Genomic DNA, 20390 nt, shown 5'->3' on the forward strand with positions numbered 1-20390 from the left:
GAAAGATATGCTACATATTCTAGCTTCGCCAGTACTGAGCCAAGTCATGTATCCTATCGAGAACCACAGTAAGGTAAGATGTCTCATTCAGTAGGTCCTCAAAGTGCTTGATGGCGTCTTCTTCTGTTAGATCTAATCGGAACTTCTCTTGGATTTGTTCGTGAACATCTCGATGTTTGATGTCTGGGATATTCGCATCCACCATGAGAGATACCAAGTTCAAAATAAGATTGGCGCTTTTCCGAAGAATAGTGAAGGCGGTGAAGCAAAAGTTCTTGAAGCGCATATAATGGGGGGACTGAGGACCCCCCATACAGTCGACCATCTCTTTGCAAACCTTTACAGGTGGTGGGAATGGTTTGGGATCTCGCCCAAGAATATATCCAAAATCGACTACGAAACTCGTCAGCCAGAACTCGAACATGATGTAAAGCCATACCATGAAAGAAATGACCTTGTGGCATTGTCAGACGGAGGTTTGAATCCGAAGGAAAAGCCACGTACCATCGGGAGCAACTAACAGGTTATCAAGATGACGATCTCCGACTCCAAGTAGGTACGTCACAACGCAATACCCCGCTGTGTCAAGGTCAGTCTGTATTTCACCCAAAACCTGCTGGCAAAACACACCACAGCTGCGTACAAAGGTATCGATCACGCTTGGTTCGACGCCCCAGGTGCCTACACTCCCTTCATCAGGATTACTTACCCTAAGATAATTCAACAGATTTCCATGCTCGCTACAAATAGCTGCAATAGTTTTGCTCGGGATAAATTGGGCCATGCCTTGCAGTGGGCCTGTCGCAAGAACGTTGTACGGGCTTAATTTTAGATCTAGATTTTCCTTTCTCAACAACTGATCCATCAGAGTGAAGAGTTGGATGACAAGTTGATCCTGGCGCATGTCATCCCCATCTTTGAATATGATTGGATATTCCGAGCCGTCTGAGCATTGAAAAAACAAAAGGAGGGGGTAGAGGTTAGACTTGAAAACCGAAGATTTTTCGGCAATTATTCCAGTAACTTCTATTGTCGCGTTGAGAGGAAGTGGAAGCGGGGGCATCGAAGCAAGATTGTTCTTCGAGTCTGAGATAATTGACCGGAGCTTTTCAATTTTCTTTGGTCGTGGGTCTTTCGATGTGCGAAGTTCTCGAGCGCGTTTTGCAAGTGTATCGACCATCAACCCCTGGCGGCGCATGAGCTCACGCCTCTCGGAGCCATTGTCTGACTGAGATGATAGTGTAAAACGGATGGCAGAGGTTACTCCTTTACATACCTCTAAGATCTTGTTCATAAACCTGAAAACGACGCGGCCATACATCTTTGCCATCACCCTGTCTTCGAGTGCTACTTCAACCATGAGATACCAGTAAAGCCTGTTGCCCAAAACTGGGTTTTTCACCCCCCGTCCGATGAGAAAGTCGGTCAACCCACTGTCGTCGTAGGAGATAGCACTGGTCGTCGACCTTGATGACCGCTGATCGCTAGCCGTGCTCTCGAATTTGAGGGATTGAACAAGTTGCAGCAGGTAGAGCAGTAGCTCCTGTGATCGAGTTACAATTCGATTGCTAGATCCAAAGCCAATATGTGAACATACGTCATCGTCCGCTCTGCTGAGTTGTTTGACTGCAAACGCTCTGACTCTCGAATCTAGGGTGCCTGGTCCTAGTAATTCGAGTGCGTCGTCCGTATCGATTTCTGTCCATTGAGGCAACAATTCCTCCACAGCTTGCTTCACTTCTGACGAGTCGCGCCACGTAACCGACTTCAAAAACTTGGTCAGACCTCGCTTGTCCCTGGCAAGATAGAAACGAAATTTCCAGATGAGGTCCTTTTCTTCCGATGTTAATTGTTGACTAGGAGAGTAGTTGAGGATTTGCTGTTGAAAGTTTCAGAATGGGAATTAGATGAGTTTGCCACAGCTTACTCCCAGATCGTCCCTAATTTTAGCGTTGGGTTTTAATTCCCTGTCGTAAGGGCTGCTTCGGTGACTTCGCACTAAACGACGATGTTTGTCCTCGACTGGATTTTCGTGCATGACATCTGGATCGACAATACTCCATAGGTTCGTGTCATTGTCAAAGGAAGATGATATTGAAGGTGCAGCAGGAGGTTGAACGACCGCCGAAATGGTTGTAACTGTTGACGGAGGAGGGGCAACTTCCTGAATGTAGGGGTTATTGATGTGATGTTTAAGTCGAAAGGTGCTTTACCGGTTCGCTGAATATGACAGGAAAATCAAATCGTGGCAAGTCGACATAGAGGAAGAGGTCGTCTGATTTCTCCGTTTCTGCCTAGGCACGTCAATGAATTTACGATCAACCACCTGCTAGTCTTACTGCATGAATCTCCTCCATCTTTCTGAATGCCATTTTGTCAAGCCAGTCAGACTTCGGAAGGTCGCCACGCTCGTACTTCTTGACAAGCTACACCCGAGGCAAGTGAGCTTCTGTCGTCACTTAGCAACTACCATGTCACCTTCTCCAAACGGCCCATCTCATCTGGTGTGGCCATCTTGCTGGGTGTTGTTGACTCGACCGACCCGTCCGCCTCCAATCCAGGCCAAAGGAGCAGACGGTGTTTTCCACGCCGGAGCGTCCTTGTTGTGTTTTAAAACTACATAAGTTACAAATATTCAGCAGCAAGCTTACCACTTCTTTCCAAACAAACGAAATGTTGACCCTCCTACCGGCACGGCAGTTCTCGGTCCCCCGATGTCCCAAACGGTGAAGGTGATCTGCGAGCTTAGTGGTAAATCACAGTAACGGATTGGTAGCGTGATCCATTCATTCCATCTACGCCTATCTAATTAATACCCTGAAAGTAAGGGTGAGATACGCACGTATATGCATTCTTGAATGATTTAAAGGATGTTCGGAAGGGAATGGTCAATGGCTTGTTATCAGCGACGAGCTGGCAAGTAACGTAGAGATCTGAAAGTGTTCTTGAGCCTGTCGTTATTACACTCCTCTGGAGCAGATTGAAAAGACACACGGTGATTGAATACCGTGAAAGCGAAGTTCGGGGTGTTGTAGCAACTCCGTGACAGACTTTGGCCGTCGAACGCCTTCAAGCTGAGATCTGTCATTTGTTGAATAAGAAAACGAGCCTTGCGAAGAGATGCGAACGCACATTCTGAACGTTACGGGGTGCTTGATGTCTGACAACTTTGCAAAGGTGAAATCATCCCGATTATCTTTATCCATGTTTCCCGGTATGAGTTGCAGAAGCCAAGCAGAAGCTTGACCGTTGCTTGAGTATGCTTAGTCAAAGACGTTTGAAAGCAACAAGGCCACACACAGATCTAGAACGCTCCCCTTTTTTTTGCTCCAAGTCAATCACAAGCTGTGCGTTGAGTCATGAAGCTTTCCTGTGAGTCTTTCTCATCGACGCCAATCCTTTTTGCTCACTAACATCTGTTCGGCTAAAAGATTAGTTTGTTTAGATCATCGCTGCTGCTTCCGCTTTTTGTTATCCTGATCTGGTACGTAAAATCGCGTTTAACTATCTGCATCACCTGAGCAGTTTTTTATTATCAAGCAATGGCTTCTCTATTCCAACGGGAGTTGCTGGACTGTGAACATTCCCTCTTCGGATCTCCTCCTCCTTCACCAGGTAGGTCGCCGTCGCCTACGTTGGCGCTCCCAGGCTCGACTTGTAGTGAAATTGGTTTGAGTGCTACACAAAACGTGGGGACCATTGCACTTCCTGGTTCCCAACATTTTTCTGAACTTCCCCTCAATCCATTAGCCTTGCCGTCGAGCCTTCAGCAAGCTCGTCGGCCTCCGGCCCATTCAAACGTGTCACAACGGCCTGTGTACAATCACGTTTTCCATGCTGCGGCAGGATCAACGTCATCTTCTCCTGCCTCATCCCGCTCTTCATCTCAAGGCCCTCCCCTGAGGAGCAAGAAGAAGGTCATGAAGGCCAAATCAAAAGAGTCAACCCTTCGCCTGCCTGGCCCAGAAATTGCTCTCCCTGATCCATCTGCTCCACCACCGGCCCATTTCTTGCGTAACCAGACAGCCCTTCTGGGGCTGGCGGGTTTGGTAGGTGGCATAAAACCCTCTAACCTCTCCATGCCACGCCACATCCGCGGGGCAACCTCATCGAACCCCATTGTGATTGAGGACGAAGATGACACACCCACCCTTGGCCGCACCTCCGGATTTCGTCAGCCTTATCAACAAGCAATCGATCCAGCATTGCTGCCAGCCCCCAGCAACCAAGATATTGTGTCTATGCTAATTCGGCAAAAGAATATTTTTCCAGTGTTAGAAAGCATCCTCAAGCTCATCGCTGCCGGGTCTCAGGACCAGCCACAAGGTTCCCAGCGTCGTTCAACTTCGCAACAACCTCGCGAGCAGACCCCAGTGTCCCACCCTGTAAAAAAACGAAAGCTCAATCGTGTTCCTGCTGGAGCCACGGATTGGGATGTGCCATACCCTTTTGAGCAAGGAGAGGGCCCAGATGCCTACCAAACAACGTGGGAGCGTGAACGAGGCAAGCAGTTAATATCCCAGCTTGTCAGTATAATCAAGACAGCTGCTCGTAAAGCGGCCACAAAAAAATATCTAAAAAGTCAAGAAACCACGAAACGAGGCTTAGGAGAGACGGGCGAACAGACGTTAGCTGGAACTTATCCAGTGAGAAGGGAAGGAGGTGAAGAAGTCCGCGTCCATGGATATTATAAACCAGAAACTGCTGTTTATGGTCTCGGCCAACGTGTGACAACCCAGCAAGGTTCAGAAGTCTTGACTGACGCTAGTAATGGGAGAAAAGGAACACAATCTGCAGCAGTTGGTGTTACCCAGTTGAGCAGACCCCTTACATCACCGGAAACGCAACCTCAAACACCATTTGACCAATTCATATCCTCCCTTCTGGCCGCCTCTACAGATCAAGGCTCGTCATCCCACGTTTCCCCAATCTCAACAAGCGCGCCTCCAGATTTGCCGCTTGGGGCGAGTGGAAATACAGAGTCACTGACTGTGCAAAGTCAGAATGAGGGGGATGATCGGGTCCTGTTTGATAGTTGGATAAACGCTTTGCAAGCACTACCTGTGCCTTCTGAAGGCTTTTCGCAATCGCAACAGCCTTCGTCGTCTGATGCTCCGCCTTTGCATTCATCTGATGACTTCGGCTTTTTCGACCCCACCCTTCCTTGCTTTGATTGGAACGGGGCCTTTGAGGAGGGCTCCTTGTCCTCCATTATGACGGAATTTGGCTCAAGTGGCATGAACGTTGGTCAGCCAACCGTTTTTGCTGATATATCGCACTTGGCTGAACAGGATTATCTTATTGACCCTGAACTCCTGGCAGTTTCAAAGCCCAACAATGAACGGCGTTCCGAAGAGAGTCTACCAGCTTCCCTGGCCCCTTCACCAATACCTTCAATGAGCTCCTCTGGTGACTCGGATCCCAAGACACCTACCTTCTCAGGGTGGGACATGACTTTACCTGGCATTGATGTTGATGGATCAGCCATGCTGGAGGATAGTTTAAGGCTGAACGAAGGTTCCCATGGACTTCAAGGCATGTCGCAAAGTGCTCTTTGGAATAATCATCCTGATCATTTCCGTGAATTGCCAGGCAATAACGAATCGAACGCGTCCGGGGACTTGACATTTTTCAATGGTGCTATGAGTGTGGATAAAGGAAAAGGAAGGGAGGTGGTGCCGTCAGCCATCTCACTTTCAAGTAGCACGGTGTCCGACGCACAGGAAGCAGCTTTCCGAGCTCTGCTCGCGGATCAGGGAAGCGAGCTGTGCCTTTCACTGCCGAGTTCCTCCCAAGCGTCGAAAGATGAAGTTTTGAGACGCGGGCACGAAAGAAAGAAAAGATTGGAGGAGGAATTGCAGCGTGTAAGGCTTCAGTTGTGGGAGACGACCGTAGAACAGGCAGCACTTTCACACTTGGTCAATATATGAGTTACATTACTTTTACTATCGCTAGTAATACGATTAGGACTTCAACTCAACTTCAACTTCAACTTGATTCCAATGATTAGAACATTTGATCAACCACGTGTTACACGCGACCTGCACGCGACGCGACGCGCCTGAGAATAAACAAAGTTCAACTTTATTCGCTTCACTCATGGTGCTACGCTCAAGCGATGTAGTTCCCAATAATGCTCGAGAGGACCAGCGACAAAAATACCGGTCACAAGTTGCCTCGGCGCTCAATGAAGAAGATGACCCTCTGGCAGTTTATCATCAATTTGTGCAATGGACAGTCAAAAACTACGGAGAGAAAGACCCCAGCTCTGGGTTACTGGAACTTTTGGAAGAGGCGACGGGGCAATTTAAGGAAGACCCCATATATAAGACGGATCTCCGATACTTGAAGCTTTGGGCACTCTACGCAAGGCAGATGGATCGAGCTGGTGCCATTTCGATCTTCTCGTTTCTGGTGGCCAACGAGATTGGGACCTCATATTCTGCGCTATACGAGGATTATGCAACTTTATTGGAGCAAGATGGCAGGTGCGCCTAGTAGGACTTACGACAAAAGCATCTGCGCGCAGCTAATCCTCAGTATTTAGGCTACAGGATGCAGATATGATATACAAGAAAGGCATTAAGCGCCAGGTACGACCGCTGGAGCGTTTGAAGAACAGATATCGGGAATTTCAGGGCCGGAGGGGATCTCAGCTCAGTGCTAACTCGCCAGGATCGTCAATACCCAACCCACAGGTGACCCAATTTCATACCACACCTGCATCTACATCCTCAACGTCCTTGCCATCCTCATCCACTACCAATCAAGTTATTCTCAATTCTACGCCGGCCTCGCGCTATGCAGTCATGCTTGCTCCTCCAGCTCCTGGCAAGCGACCAGAGAAACTAAGATTCAACATGTCGCTTTTGTTTACGGATGATCGTGTTGAATATTGTATACAAGAGTCCAGGGCTCGCTCTATGGGCCTTTTAGGAAAGAAATGGCCTCCCCCATTGACCGACTCCTCACGATTTTCTGCCTCATCCTCTTCATCCTCTTCTTCGGTTCCTGTCGATTTCAACGATGATGGCCAAAAATCTACCAGATACCTTGGGAGCGGAAGGAGAAGTTTGATAGGTGGTGGACCAGAACCGACAGTAACGATCAATACGAAGGAGGCTTTAGCGGATGTGTTTGGAATGTACAACTCTCCAGAGAAGACAACGAAGCTTGCTGTCCCCGGAAGCAAGTATGCTCCCCTGAAAAAGATTGAACCCGTGACCCCCGTCGTTCCTCTGAGGGCCGCGTTTTCACGAGAGAACGATAATGGGGGTAAAGCGAAGCCACCGACAGGTAAGATCAATTGTCCTTTTCATTGCATTGATCCGCTGAGACCTCTTCAGGATTCCAGCCATTTGTAGATGAAAACGCTCAGCATCGGACGACTCCTGCAGCGAAGGTTCGTCTCTTCTTCCCTTCAGTACCACCAAATCTCAAACTCATAAACCCAACCCGCAGTTTACACCTTTTGTCGATTCACAACAAAATAAAACACCACTCATTACGTCCAGGCCTGCGCTTCAAGCCAAAGGACTAATTACCCCGGCTGCAAAAGCCAACCCGCTGAGTCTTAAGTCTGTACCAGAAGAGAAACCATCCGAGGTTGTATTCTCTAAAGTTTTCACTCCTGCTCAAATCAAACCTGTCCCTCTCGCTCCTCTTCGAGATGTCTTCACCGATGATCATGGGAAACCCTTGCCTAAACCAAAATCCACTCTTACTCATGAGCGAGCTAAATCGCACCACGACCTATCATCTCATCCTGCAGAGGGCCCTCGATCCTCTCCATTCACACCGTTCTTAGATGAAAATTCGCAAACTCCGTTCAAAGTCTTTAGTCGGCCTCCGGAACAGGACGAAAACGCTAGGGGTATAGCAACTCCAAAAACCCCGTCGGTCTTCACGCCATTCGCAGACTCCGGATCAGCGTTCAAACCGTTCAAGGATACTCCTTCATCAACTTTCAAGCCATTTATTGATCAGGAGGCTGTCGAAGACAAACACCCGTCAGAACTTTCACTGATTGCAGCAGAGCCTGAACTTCCATGGACCAAGTCGGTCACAAATATAGAGAATAGCGACGAGGAGTCAGAGGAGGATAAGGTGGAGGAGGCGCAGTACCTTGACCAAGGTGATTACGAGGAAGAGGATTCTCAATTGGAGCAATACGAGATACCCCTGGCGCCTGAACACCTCCCAGAGGAGTACGAGGAGGAGCATTCTTACCAGGAGGTGCCACTAGGAGGTCGTTTTGGTCAGTTCAATGTTATGACACCCATCACCGAGCGAACCTTTGAATTCACCACGAGTACACGAGGCGCTACACCTAGTGGTCGCTTCGGGCACCCATTACAAGATGGAGAAGGTTCTCCCAAATCCAGTGTGTTTATTCCTCCACGGCGCGACGAGCATGCGGCAATCGAGGCAGCGGAACGGCTTGCAGCTGAGCTGCAGCATAAGAACGGGGAGGACGACGATGAACTAGAAGCAAGCGACTTCATTGAGCCTTTGCATTTGCAAGTACCCCAGCGTGACGACCCTGATATGGCTGTCATTGAGGAGAGGACGGGCTCGCTCAGCCTTGGTGATACATTAACGCTGAACTCTAAATTCCGACCTCCAAATCCATGCAACCCATTCGACCCCCCAATTTTGTCAACCCTTCTCTCGCGCATCCCAACAGACCCATACTTCCACGATTTGCGAGACCAGCCTTCCAAAAGACTGGATGAGCTCCAGAAATTCTTCAAAAAAAGCAGGAAGGCTAGTGGGTCCAGTAATAATGCTGGCACCCTTGAAATGTCAGCTTGTTTCCCTTTGACGTTGGAAGGCAATAGATTCAACGTCTCAGAGAAAATTGGAGAAGGTGGCTTTGGGTGCGTTTTCAAGGCTCGTGATGTGGGCACGCGTATGGGTGACGAGGATGAAGATGAGGAAGATTACGAGGAGGAGGACGAAGAAGGATCTTCTCTGGTCGCTCTTAAAGTTGTTAAACCAAGGAATCTTTGGGAATATCACGTCCTTCGAAGGTTGCATTCAGCTTTGCCATCTTCCCTCCGACGGTCTATTGTGCTCCCCCACGCGCTGTACGCGTACAATGACGAAAGTTATCTTGTCCTCGACTTTTGCTCGCAAGGGATGCTTCTCAGCATCGTCAATAACGCCGTCGCAGCTGGGGTCTCGCAAGCTGGTGCTTGTCTTGACGAACTTTTGGTCGTGTTCTTCTCCATTGAGCTTCTCCGTATACTAGAAGGCATGCACAGCGTTGGCATCATCCACGGCGACCTGAAGATTGACAATTGCCTTTTACGATTAGAAGATATCCCAGGTGGTAATTCGGCTTGGTCGAGCATATACCAGCCCTCTGGCGAAGGAGGATGGAGCTGCAAAGGTCTCAAAGTCATTGACTTTGGGAGAACTATCGACACGAGGCTGTTTCCACCTGACCAACAATACGTTGCTGAGTGGGCAACAGACGAACGCGATTGCTTCGAGATCCGAGAAAACAGGTCTTGGACATATCAGACGGACTACTACGGTCTCGCTGGGATCATACATTGCATGTTATTCGGCAAGTACATTCAAGCAAATTCTGTGGTGCCTCTTTCGCCTGGGGAACATCGATACAAGCTCAGCACTCCTTTCAAGCGTTATTGGCAGACAGAGTTGTGGTCTAGGTTGTTTGACGTCTTGCTCAATCCTTGCCTCGTTAGACCGAACGGAGAATTGCCCGTCTGTGACGAGCTCAGTGCGCTACGGAGAGAGATGGAAACCTGGTTACAGTCCAATTGTAATCGGACTAGTAACACTCTGAAGGGCTTGTTGAAGAAGGTGGAAATGTCCTGTTATGTTCGTTGAACACATCTGTATTTATTGCGCTTGGTTGATATTTTGCCCTATGGATGTTCTCTACTGGATCCTTATCACGCACGGTTCTAGAATCCACAGGTACGACATAGTAAGTAGTAGTGGTGCTAGGTACATGGGTGTTCGTGGATTCCAGAAAGCATAGGCGACTAGAAAAAAAACCCTGAAGGATGGCGACTACAACATCAATGTCTGCTCGAGTGTTCAAGCATGTCCGCCCATCTGAACGGGCGGTGCACCATCGTACGGGTGTGGGGCGTTGGGCGGCGGTGGAGGCATCATCATCTGGTAAGGCACTGCGTGTTGCACTGTGGGCATCATGAGCATTTTGCAAGTGTGCAGATAGAATGTGATCATACACTGGGGACTCTGGTGGTAATATGGGTGGGCATGAGACGGAATTGGAGTAGGAGGCATCGAGGGTCGTGGCCCAGCACCATTTGGAGGAGGTGGATATGCACCAGGAGGTGGCTGCATGTATGCTTGAGGGGCTATGTGATACGTGTTACAGATGATTCTGAATTCAATAGGTAGTTCGCTTACGCGGCATCTGGCCCATGGCAGGAGAGTACATCGCTATGGAATTATAGCCGTCAGATTATAGAAGCATGCTGATTCAAGAACGAACCGCTCGGAGGTGGCATTCCAGGAGGGTAAGGCATATGTTGCATGAATGGTCCTGGCATGTACGTGCCAGGGGGACCAGGGGGAGGCATTCCAGGCATCATTGGCTATAGGTTGAAAAGAATTAGAACAGGACGTAAAATCGAACACATCACAAACTTGTCCTGGATATGCGTAAGGGTACGCGTAAACATATCCACGCTGTGCGGCTTGGGCTGCGGAATCTTCCTCGTACGAGGGAGGCGGCATCGGGGGAGGAATGGGTGGGACCATGTGGGGGTGCTGAGAGGGGTGTTGCAAAGGGGGGAACATTTGCATGTATCGCTTGCCATTATAAGGCCAAATGGCAGCTAAACCAAATTTATCATCAAGAGAGAAAATGCTGCCTGCAAGTTATGCCAACTTACAGACTTGCGAAGCATCTACCACTTTGTTGTGCTTGAAAGGGTTAAAGTCATCCTTGATGTGGACTGGCGGACTTTTCTTGAAAGGTCGTGTCCCGTAAAAGGGGTTAGGCGTCGAAGGGCTCTATTGGTCGGCACTTGAGTTTCGAACTGCGACCACATAGATATACTTACCGATTCAGATTTGGGCCTTGGAGAGAGGGACGCCGAAGCGGATGGTGTGGGATTTGGAGAAGCAGAAGACTGGAATATAAGATGGGTATGTCAGAAAAACAGAGGGGGCAGATGAGAAAGCCTACCTTTGCAACTGGCCTGAATGAAGAAGCGTTGACGTTCAACCTGTTTGCGGCGGTGTTTGGCGATGCGGGCGTCTGAGCCGGCGGGCTTGGCGCTGCTGTCGCCCCGTTGGTGTTTGAGGTGGTAACCTTGGGCGTAGAAACGCTAGCTGTGATAGATGGATTCGACGGCTGCTTAGCTTTCCCGCCCTTGAAGGGTGGAATTGACTGAATGAACATGTTGACAGCTTTTTTGTTTGTGGGCTCTATCGTCGTCTTCGTACCAGTTGTCACCTTCTGGGCAGCTGATGGTGGGTGTTGGCCAAGATTGCTCGCCACAGTCTTCGATGTGGGCAACGCCGCACCAGGTTTGCGAGCAGAATCTGGGATCTTAGCGCCAGCGACGACGCCACGAGAGGCAGTAGCAGGAGTGGAGGCACCGATGGACCTTGCTTGAGCTGAGGAAGCATCCTTGTTCGCTTTCTCCCGGATTTGACGTTGCTTTTCCTCGTCTTTTGCAAGAATCGAAACAAGGTCGTCAGGGATGGGTTTGTTAAGCTAGAACCTGAGGTTGAGAGCCTCCGAGATGGAACCAGAAGAGCAAATCACGTACCTTGAAGTTCTGACTGAATTTGATCAAATCCGCCATTCGTTTGTCCATTTCGCTTTTTACGAGGGCCTGTCGTTTTTGAGTCAAACGTTGTTTCTCGTTTGTGACAAAGTCACGGAAGGCAGGGAGGGGATCCGCTGGAGGCTGAACGGCAAATACATTAGCTGGTTGGAGAAGAGTAGAATGAACATGAGCTGATTGCCTTGTTAGAATTATTTGTAGCTCCAGGGCCAGGGGGGGCTGGAGAGGGAGGCTTAGGGGAGGATGACGATTGCGTTGAAGGTACAACGTTGGAACCATCTGGACCATTCACGGAAACCTTGGGAATGTCAGGTTTCGTTGCGTTTGCCGCGTTGTTGACGGGAGGAGAGAGGCCTCCTTTCGTCCGAGCACCTGGAGGGACATAAGCATTGGTCCCTCGGACCACAGCACCATATCTACGAAGAGAGTAAGAATTTGTGAAGGGGTCACACGTGTTAGACCACGCACTTGTCTTCCTCATTAACGCCACTATCGTCAATATTGAATCCTCTTTCTTCAGCAATGTGCGGGTTGTTCGTCGCGGCCTTAGTTATCTCAAGTAAGAATGGCAAAGTTGAAATCATCAGTAAGTTGGACGAACCCCGATAATCTCATTTGCAATGCGTTGTGCCTTGCGCTCCCGTTCCTTGAAATCTGGTGCGCTTCGATCCAGCTTTGTCGTGTATATGTCTTCGTCGAAACTGGCTTTTACACCGAAAAGTTGTTCGTTGGCAGTGAATTGATCCCAGGATGTATTTCCGGTCGAACCAGGCCCAAATGTGTCATCGTCGCCGGGAGCAGTCAACACAGGAGGGACTGAGCCGTCCCCACTTGAAACCCACGCTTGTAACTCGCGTTCTCTTCCAAGGCCTTTCTTCTGGCTGATATCAGCATCTGTTCGGAAAGCTGAAGATGTATATTAAGGGTTTGCAATTGGCTACATTCACTTGGGAAAACCTTACAATCGCCATTTGGGATCTTCGCGTCGGCTGGTCCCGAGGTCCAGGACTCGATATTGGTGGATGCAATAAAAAGGATATCCTTGAGAGAAGCACCAGGGTTTGTTATTTCCTTGACGTCCTTTAATGTAACTCCAGTCGTGTCGCCCTCTGAGCTTGTCGAGAAGATGACGCCCTCATAACGCTGAGATGTTTTGGTTAAGAGAGTCACCGTGGTACCCTGAGTAACTCCGTCAGGTCAATCGAATTCATCGGGAGGTTAAGCCTACTGTCAGGCCGGTGAGGGACTGCAATATGCGGTCACGAGCGGCGTCTGAACGGGCACCGTTCTGGTGGCCCGGCGTTGGGGTTGAAGAAGCGGGGGGCGCTGGTTGCGGACGAGGAGAGCTGCCTGAAGGCGTGAAAGTAGGGGAAGCTCGTGCACCAGTCCATGCCTGGGGACGACTGACGAACGATGAATTGGTGGGATCAAAGATGCGGGAATATAAGAGACATACCGAGCTGGCTCAGCAGCGCCTTTCCTAGCGGGCTTTGATTGTCTCGCTGTGGTAGCCATAGAAGAAAAGGCAAGGAAGAAAAGAAAGAATTAAACCGAGGAGACGTCGACAGCGGCGAGTGCGCGACGAAAGAAGATAACGATGAAGAAGACAAGAGCTTTACAGTAGACAAAAGCTTTACGCTCTATAACGCCTTTTGAAGAAGAACACGGGATATATGACAGAGTTAGAAACGGTCACTGTGGACGCGAGGAAGACGATGAAAGGCTACAAACCTACAACCAACTGCCGCTCAGAAACAGCGTAAACAGCGACAACGACAACAACCGTCACATTGTCACAACACTGCTTTCTCAGGGACCCCGACCACCGCCGTACACGCTCATTGTCAAGCCCAGCGATGATCAGGCGTTGAGCACGATACAACCTTTCGAATACACAAAATCTATTTCTCGTTGGGTGTAAGTAATACCGCATGTCCTACTTATTGATTGCGCCTGTTGATTCTAGAAGCTAACGTACCTTTCGTAGAGGTATGGGCTGTGTCCAGACACCGCAGTGGCACTGTCATATAAACCGTTGACGGCCTTCAGCTTCAAAACATGTATCATCTTCGGTTTCCTTTTGGCAAATCCATTTCTAACACCCCAGTGCGCACGCAGACTGTCCCATCAGAGGACTTTTCGATAGAAGAGCTCAGGCGCTGGATCCGTTCGCCTGGTACACTGAAAGAAGTTGACCTTCCCCGGATTCATCAATCCATTGATCATCACGAAGCACATCTCCGCTGGTTAACACACGGTATAAATCAGGTCTAAATGGAGAGGACAAGCAGCGGAGGATGTTGTGGGCTGCTGTGGAAGGCTGACCCCTCCACGTTGCTCAAAGAGGAAAGGGAGGGGGTAGATGCCTCGCTACAGCTCAGGAAATCATTGCTTGCCCCAATACGACGCCTACCACCGGAACTCCTCTCAGAGATCTTTGTGCACTGTCTACCAAATAAACGTTTCGTGACACCCTCTCCAACATCCGCCCCACTTTTCCTCGGACAAGTGAACGCTCTGTGGAGGAGTATAGCCATCTCCACGCCCAAGTTATGGTCGTCCCTGGAAATATCCCGTGAATTATGCAAGCCAGACCGCTTGTTCCCATTAATGGAAACATGGATAGCACGAGCCAAGGGACGGCCTCTATCTCTCTCCATCAAAGGTGGCCTGTTATCAGCAGAGACTCCCCAAGCCCGATGGCTTGTAGCACTTTTCCAGAAGCATACTACACGTTGGCAACATTTACGATTTGAGCTTCCAGGGGGCGTGCTTCCCATGTTTATGCCATCGCTTTCCCTCCCCGTGCTGGAAACATTTGAGATATATTCATCAGGCCTTACAGAGGCTTGGGTGCACGATCTCTCAAATGCTTTGTGCTCTGCATCGCGTCTGCATCATTTTGTGTGGGACAACAATGTGTGGCAAATCTTGCCACTTCGCTTGCTCTGGTCACAACTAACTCGCCTCACGCTAAATACCGCTGTCAGTTTTGACCAATGTTTGACGATCTTGAGGGAATCTCATGTATTGACCCACGTGTCATTCCAGAACGTCTCCGTCGTTGGAGTTTCCGGCTATGATCCCATCTCACTTCCTGGTCTCATTTCCCTTGTTATATCTGCTCAGGAAGATGCAAATAATGGCCTCGCTTTTTTTCTCGACCTGCTGACCCTCTCTGGTCTTCGCGAACTTCTCCTCAACTGCCAAGTTTGGCCGCACAAAGCAGTGACCTCGTTCCTCCGCCGCTCACGCTGTCCGCTCGAAAGCTTCAATCTTTTCTTTCCCCCTGTGACGGAAGCAGAAATTACGGAATGTCTTGAAATCATTCAAGCCACTTTGGAAGAGCTCACTATTCAAACTGACGCTGGCGAAAGCATCCAGGGGGCCATCACCGATTGCATTTTGGACCGCTTGACAGCTGCGAGAGGCAATCACCACACATTATGCCCAAACCTCCAAGTCATCGCCTTGTATGACTGCATCTCATGTACAAGTGGCCGTTATGCGCAAATGATAGAATCCCGTCTGGATCCATATCTTCACACACCTACAATGAAGGTGGTCGAGATTTATGAAACCGAGGTGGAGCTGGAAAACTTGAAGGAATTGAGGAAGCAAGGTTTGATATTGAAGATATACTCTGAGACGACTGCAGAGGCCCTTGACCTTCTTCCAGAAGAGATTGCTCGGCTGAATAAACTTCGTGAAGAAGGGTTAGTATTGCGGGTCTACAGGCCTACAGGACATTTCGGGGAAGCGGATGATTAGCTCCAAATTAGCTCTACAACGACATATTTATTCAGTGTTTTCGCGTACTTGCATTGCTATGACATTTGTCTTTACATAGTTATAAGAGAAGTTGGACTTTTTGGACTACGGCCAATCTTCTGATCTAGCATTCGGCCTTGGACAACATACCAGACAGCACTGGCGAGACACGTCGCGTAAGGATCGCCTTGAAGAGCATGCCCGCAGTTGGCGGTGAAGGCGGTGAACACTGAATGGAAAGTCCAGATATGCTATGTAAATGCCATTTCTGTTTTGCCCTTTTTAGTCGGGTCCTTTTCCCTATTACTGTGGCTACCTGGTGGCTACGCCGCTACACGAAGCTATCTCCACTAACCTCCCCCACTGCGGTGAACGTCCAGCACTATAACAGTGCCGAAAACACCAAGTAGAAAAGAACACGCAACTAACAAAAGCTAGAACGATGGATGAATCAAGCTCTGGCAGTCATGTAAACGTGGAGGTAAATCATCGTGCCTCAGCTACAACGTACTACGGAAATTGCTTACACATGAGGTTCTTTCACCCACAGACCGATCTTCGCCCGCCGCCGACAAACGATGGAAAATATCCTTTGAAGTTTTCACCACAATCTGCAGATTCCTTCATCGCGTTCCTTCCTCCCGAGATCCTTGCCGCCATGTTTGTGTACGCCCGACCTACTCGTCGTCTCAGACGCAAAATAGCTTTTGAAGTAACCCTCAGCCATGTATGTATGCAATGGCGCGGCATCGCACTGACGACCCCCGCCCTTTGGACCACCATCGATATTTCCTCGACTATCTCCCTAAGTTGGGTGCCCATCTACCTTCAGCGCTCTGGAGATGGAATTGCGTTAGATATCCGGGTGGATATCTATGCAGAGGACAGACTGGTTCGCCACAGTGCATCCAAAAACACCGCCGTTGTGCAAGCCATTACGGATTTGATTTGGCTTCACATTGGTCGTTGTAGGTCTCTCCTTATTTTCACTTTTCACGAAGAAACAGCATCCCTCATTCTTTCCCGTTTGCGCAACGTTGCCGCGCCGCTCTTGCAACGCCTACGCATCAACGCGGGTCGCGTTAGTCGACCCTTTGCAGATCCCACTGCTGCTGCTGATTACATCTTATCTGGCGGGGCACCACGGTTGAGATTTTTGGAGACAGAGACGATGCAATGTTTTCCCTTGGCCAACCTTGCGACCCTTCATCTCCATAGGCTCCAAAATGCTGAGCCCATGGAATATGAGCAGTTGACGCAGATATTTGCAGCTCTCCCCGTGCTATCCAACCTTTCCATCCGCGCGCCGATGCACTCATCGCAGTGGCCTCTTCACCTCACTTCTCCTACCTTCCACATGTCGTCCTTGAGATCGCTCATGATTTCTAAAGATTGGCTTTTCGCAGCGCGGTTTTTGCTGTCGGTTTCAGCACCTTTGCTCCAGTCTTTGTGGTTGGATTGCTTGATGGACGGCTCGAATTTTTTTGATGCCCCTCAGGGGAGTAAGTTCCCTGTGCTAAAGTACCTCACCCTCACGCCGCATAATCATATTCTCTCCATCATCTTCTTGGCTGGCATCTTTCCGACAATAACTCACCTACATCTATCCTATGTGAACTTGTTGCATTTCTCCCAGTATTTCAAGCTTGCATTGGTCGCCGTGCCAACAATCTGGAAGCAACTGGCTACGCTGATTGTGACAACCAGGAACATTGATCACGCTCATAATTTTTTTGAAGCCCTCTGCCGCATCCTCCCACACCGTCGGCGGGCAGAAGCTCCTTTCCGAAGTCTTTTACTGGATGGTGACCTCTTGAGATTTCTCCTTGCACAGAAGTCTGACCTGTTACACGAGCATCTTACAATGGAAGAGTTGCGTAAAGATAATTATAGTGAATACTGGTGGGTCGGTCGACACGACGATACAGTTGATAGAATAGGCGTCCCATTGATTGGCGACCCATGAGTATGCTACGATAACATAAAATTTACACAACGAACAAAATAAGAATGAAGTGAGAGAGCTACGGATACAAGGAGCCTACATACAGATACCAAAAAAGAGACCGAGATCTACAAAATATAGTGGAGAATACACGTCTTTTGAGATTTTGATGACATAATTCTTATGGCTCAACCAAAACCACTGGCAACTCCAGGCGACAATTCTTCTAACTCACAAGGCACAAGTCATCGCGCCTTAGGCTATAGTACCTGGCATCTGCTGTAAAATTGATTCTTCACACCCTAAGTCTCATGTTAGGTTTCACAACTTGGCTGGCAACTCTTATCTGGTTTTCCATTGTCGTTCTGAACACCAACTTCATTGAGAAGACACCACCCTTGAAGCCGTAGGTACTCAACTCTTCTTCTCTGCTAATTCCTAAACCTTTACTTCACACAGACTCACAATTCCAGGTAGACGTGTAGACCTCTGCTCTCCAACCCCCCTCGACATGTCGACTCAGACATGTACAACAGCATGCACAACAGGCCCTGAACGATGGGCATCTCCCGATATGTGGGTTGATGCAGTCCCACAACCCTTTACAACAAATGAGTATGTACCTTTACATGCCTTGTTCTCCTCTGATCTTTTTTTGCTTCTCTAGGTCGCGTCTCATCATTATTGGGACGGTGGCAAAGGTCAAAAATCAACCAAAAGCACTTGATGGTGTGGACTTTTTTTCTGCCTTTAAACCCCTGCTGAGTTATATGCAGCCCTAAACACGGTGCTTATTGACGTTGCAAACAGGATGTTAAGGGTTCTAAAGGAGAGGTGTGTGGAAGTGGCTTCAATGCTTCTTTCTCTTCTTTTCTCTTACATATTGCTTAGAAAACCCTATTGTGGGCCTTACGCTGCCAGCTACCTCTCAATGTCGTAAGCAAAAAGTCCTACTTTGTTTGTGCAACATTCCTCATTTCATGCAGATCATATGAATCGTTTGGGGGCTTTTCCCACATGTCCCGGCTTGCCACAAACTTTGGTAAGCACAAGGGGATGATTGGCTGCTTGATTCTAACACTTCAGATATATTTCCAGTGGTTACAGCCTTTGATATATATTTTGGTATTGTTTTCAATTGGAAGTGGATCAATGAGGTAACTTGTATACCTCCCCCGATACTGACCTTTCTTATGAACTTCTATTTAGATTAATATTATAGCTTGCGAGAGTGGAGTTTATCTGGTCAGTGCTTGACCTTTTCTGGTGACGCGGTTTCATCTTAAACACCCCATCCCAAGCAAAAAGAGGCACTGATTTAGTTCTGGTGCAGGTGATAAAACTCATCGAATTCATTGACCTCTATGGTGACTCTGTGTCAATGTCCAAGTTTAGCAAGATGTGGACACAGTTCTTGCTTGGACAGCCAATCAGCTTCCCAACTCAGCCTGATTCTAGGATATCTGCATTGATTCGGTGGGTCCTGTCTATTACACAGTCCTTATATTGCTTATAGTTGATGCAAGTGTGGTGATCCTCATTGAACCATCCCTCCCTGTTCCTTCTCACCTGGCAAGATGGCTTGGTAGCTGCCCTTGCTTCTATGACCAGCAGCTGGTGGCTCCCAAAGAAGACTCAGAGAGGAGGATGTTTTTGGTTTGTAAAACCAATATGGTTAGATCCACCCACCATGAAGCAGGGGTTGATGGTGCAGAGAGTTTTGAGGGTGATGAGCTGACAGATGTCATCCAAAATTTTGAGAAGTTTATCAATTCTTAGAGTTACAGGAAATGATTCCAACATAGCTTACATCCAACATGTCTTCATGATCCCCAAAAGACTGACAATACTTGTTTGAACATGTACAAGACTTGACAACAACATCAGTAAACTGGTGAAAATCCTCAGTTCAATCACATTCATACTATAAGTACATACTGTGCCTTATCAGGGCTTAACTCATTGTCCTCGTTAAAGACTGAGTTTCACACTACTGTACTAATCCAATCAATTCGTCGGTCACGCGTCACAGGCGGTCCGAAATCGACGAAATTCTAAGCGGTCACAGGTCACAGGAACCAGCGACGAAACCACCAGGTCAGTCAGAAAAGGAACAAAATTGGGGTCTTTTTTCATTAGAAATCGATTTTTTCGCCCTCTAAGTCTCTCTAGCAAAGTTCTCTGAACTATTTTAAATTATCTAAGGACAGAGGGCTACTCCGACATTTTGACGAAAATTTCCGGCAGTCACACCTTCCCCGGTGACGCGACGAAACCAAAATTTCGTCGCGTGGGTCACAGGTCACAGGGTGCGACGAATTGATTGGATTAGTACAGTATTTGTTATTTTTTTGACATTTTCCATTAGATGTATTTCCCCTCTTTAAAAAAAGAGCCTGAGATCTACAAAATACAGTGACCTGGTAGTGGAGAATACACGTCCTGTGTCTGAGGAGATGCAGATATAGGGAAGCAGAGACGAAGGCTGCAGCTGCCGAGGGACTCTGAAGCTATTCAGTGCGGGCCGTCAGAATAAAACGTCAAATTCGCAAAGAATGAAGAGATTGCTGAAAACCTTCGAGGCTTGCATTTTGGACGATCACGACAAAACGTAGAGGGGAGACAACGATCCAGTGATTCAACATTTGGGATGGATTATACATGGCAGCGACAGGTTGACAGGACCGCCGAGTGACGTGCAGGACAAGGGGGATTCCAAAAAGCGGTGAAGGGAGGGAATAAGCGTCGGATGTGATCTCAAAATAGGACCGTGGGCCATGGCCGAGTGGGGGTTATCCAAAATTGCCTGTCGGGAGGCCTGTTTCGGTTGAGGAACAAGAGGATTCAACCCTAGATAGCCTTGTTCAAAT

At 48.5% G+C, this 20390-nt stretch overlaps 5 protein-coding genes across 5 annotated transcripts; 3 read left to right on the top strand and 2 right to left on the bottom strand.

The window, feature by feature from the left end:
* Window positions 1-19: 19 nt before the first annotated feature.
* LACBIDRAFT_249530 (uncharacterized protein) lies at window positions 20-3206 on the bottom strand (the record flags this gene model as incomplete). The annotated part of the gene is made up of 15 exons (XM_001880915.1): window positions 20-393; window positions 440-454; window positions 505-579; window positions 631-1224; window positions 1273-1454; window positions 1476-1543; window positions 1598-1879; window positions 1928-2164; window positions 2214-2290; window positions 2324-2426; window positions 2479-2599; window positions 2652-2795; window positions 2843-2944; window positions 2995-3081; window positions 3133-3206. 15 exons carry the CDS (start codon window positions 3204-3206, stop codon window positions 20-22), a joined length of 2535 nt encoding a protein of 844 aa, XP_001880950.1.
* Window positions 3207-3542: 336 nt separating this feature from the next.
* On the top strand, window positions 3543-5930 carry LACBIDRAFT_297238 (uncharacterized protein; the record flags this gene model as incomplete). The annotated part of the gene is made up of 2 exons (XM_001880693.1): window positions 3543-5535; window positions 5593-5930. The coding sequence occupies 2 exons, from the start codon at window positions 3543-3545 to the stop codon at window positions 5928-5930; spliced, it is 2331 nt and encodes a 776-aa protein (XP_001880728.1).
* A 169-nt stretch (window positions 5931-6099) lies between these two features.
* LACBIDRAFT_297239 (uncharacterized protein) lies at window positions 6100-9861 on the top strand (the record flags this gene model as incomplete). Its single annotated transcript, XM_001880694.1, has 4 exons — window positions 6100-6488; window positions 6548-7296; window positions 7347-7402; window positions 7462-9861. 4 exons carry the CDS (start codon window positions 6100-6102, stop codon window positions 9859-9861), a joined length of 3594 nt encoding a protein of 1197 aa, XP_001880729.1.
* Window positions 9862-10409: 548 nt separating this feature from the next.
* On the bottom strand, window positions 10410-13871 carry LACBIDRAFT_326991 (uncharacterized protein; the record flags this gene model as incomplete). Its single annotated transcript, XM_001880916.1, has 15 exons — window positions 10410-10420; window positions 10499-10601; window positions 10654-10844; window positions 10902-11022; window positions 11073-11141; window positions 11198-11731; window positions 11787-11947; window positions 11973-12220; window positions 12273-12358; window positions 12406-12710; window positions 12767-12983; window positions 13033-13207; window positions 13261-13306; window positions 13536-13705; window positions 13783-13871. 15 exons carry the CDS (start codon window positions 13869-13871, stop codon window positions 10410-10412), a joined length of 2526 nt encoding a protein of 841 aa, XP_001880951.1.
* A 543-nt stretch (window positions 13872-14414) lies between these two features.
* On the top strand, window positions 14415-19358 carry LACBIDRAFT_294240 (uncharacterized protein; the record flags this gene model as incomplete). The annotated part of the gene is made up of 13 exons (XM_001880695.1): window positions 14415-15520; window positions 15733-15751; window positions 16126-16543; window positions 16583-17077; window positions 17839-17926; window positions 17980-18135; window positions 18188-18249; window positions 18297-18354; window positions 18412-18456; window positions 18507-18562; window positions 18743-18765; window positions 18854-18996; window positions 19047-19358. The coding sequence occupies 13 exons, from the start codon at window positions 14415-14417 to the stop codon at window positions 19297-19299; spliced, it is 2922 nt and encodes a 973-aa protein (XP_001880730.1). The 3' UTR covers window positions 19300-19358.
* Between the last annotated feature and the right edge of the window lie 1032 nt (window positions 19359-20390).

Source organism: Laccaria bicolor, genomic scaffold (genome assembly GCF_000143565.1).
Source record: "Laccaria bicolor S238N-H82 LACBIscaffold_11 genomic scaffold, whole genome shotgun sequence".
Classification (NCBI taxonomy): domain Eukaryota; kingdom Fungi; phylum Basidiomycota; class Agaricomycetes; order Agaricales; family Hydnangiaceae; genus Laccaria; species Laccaria bicolor.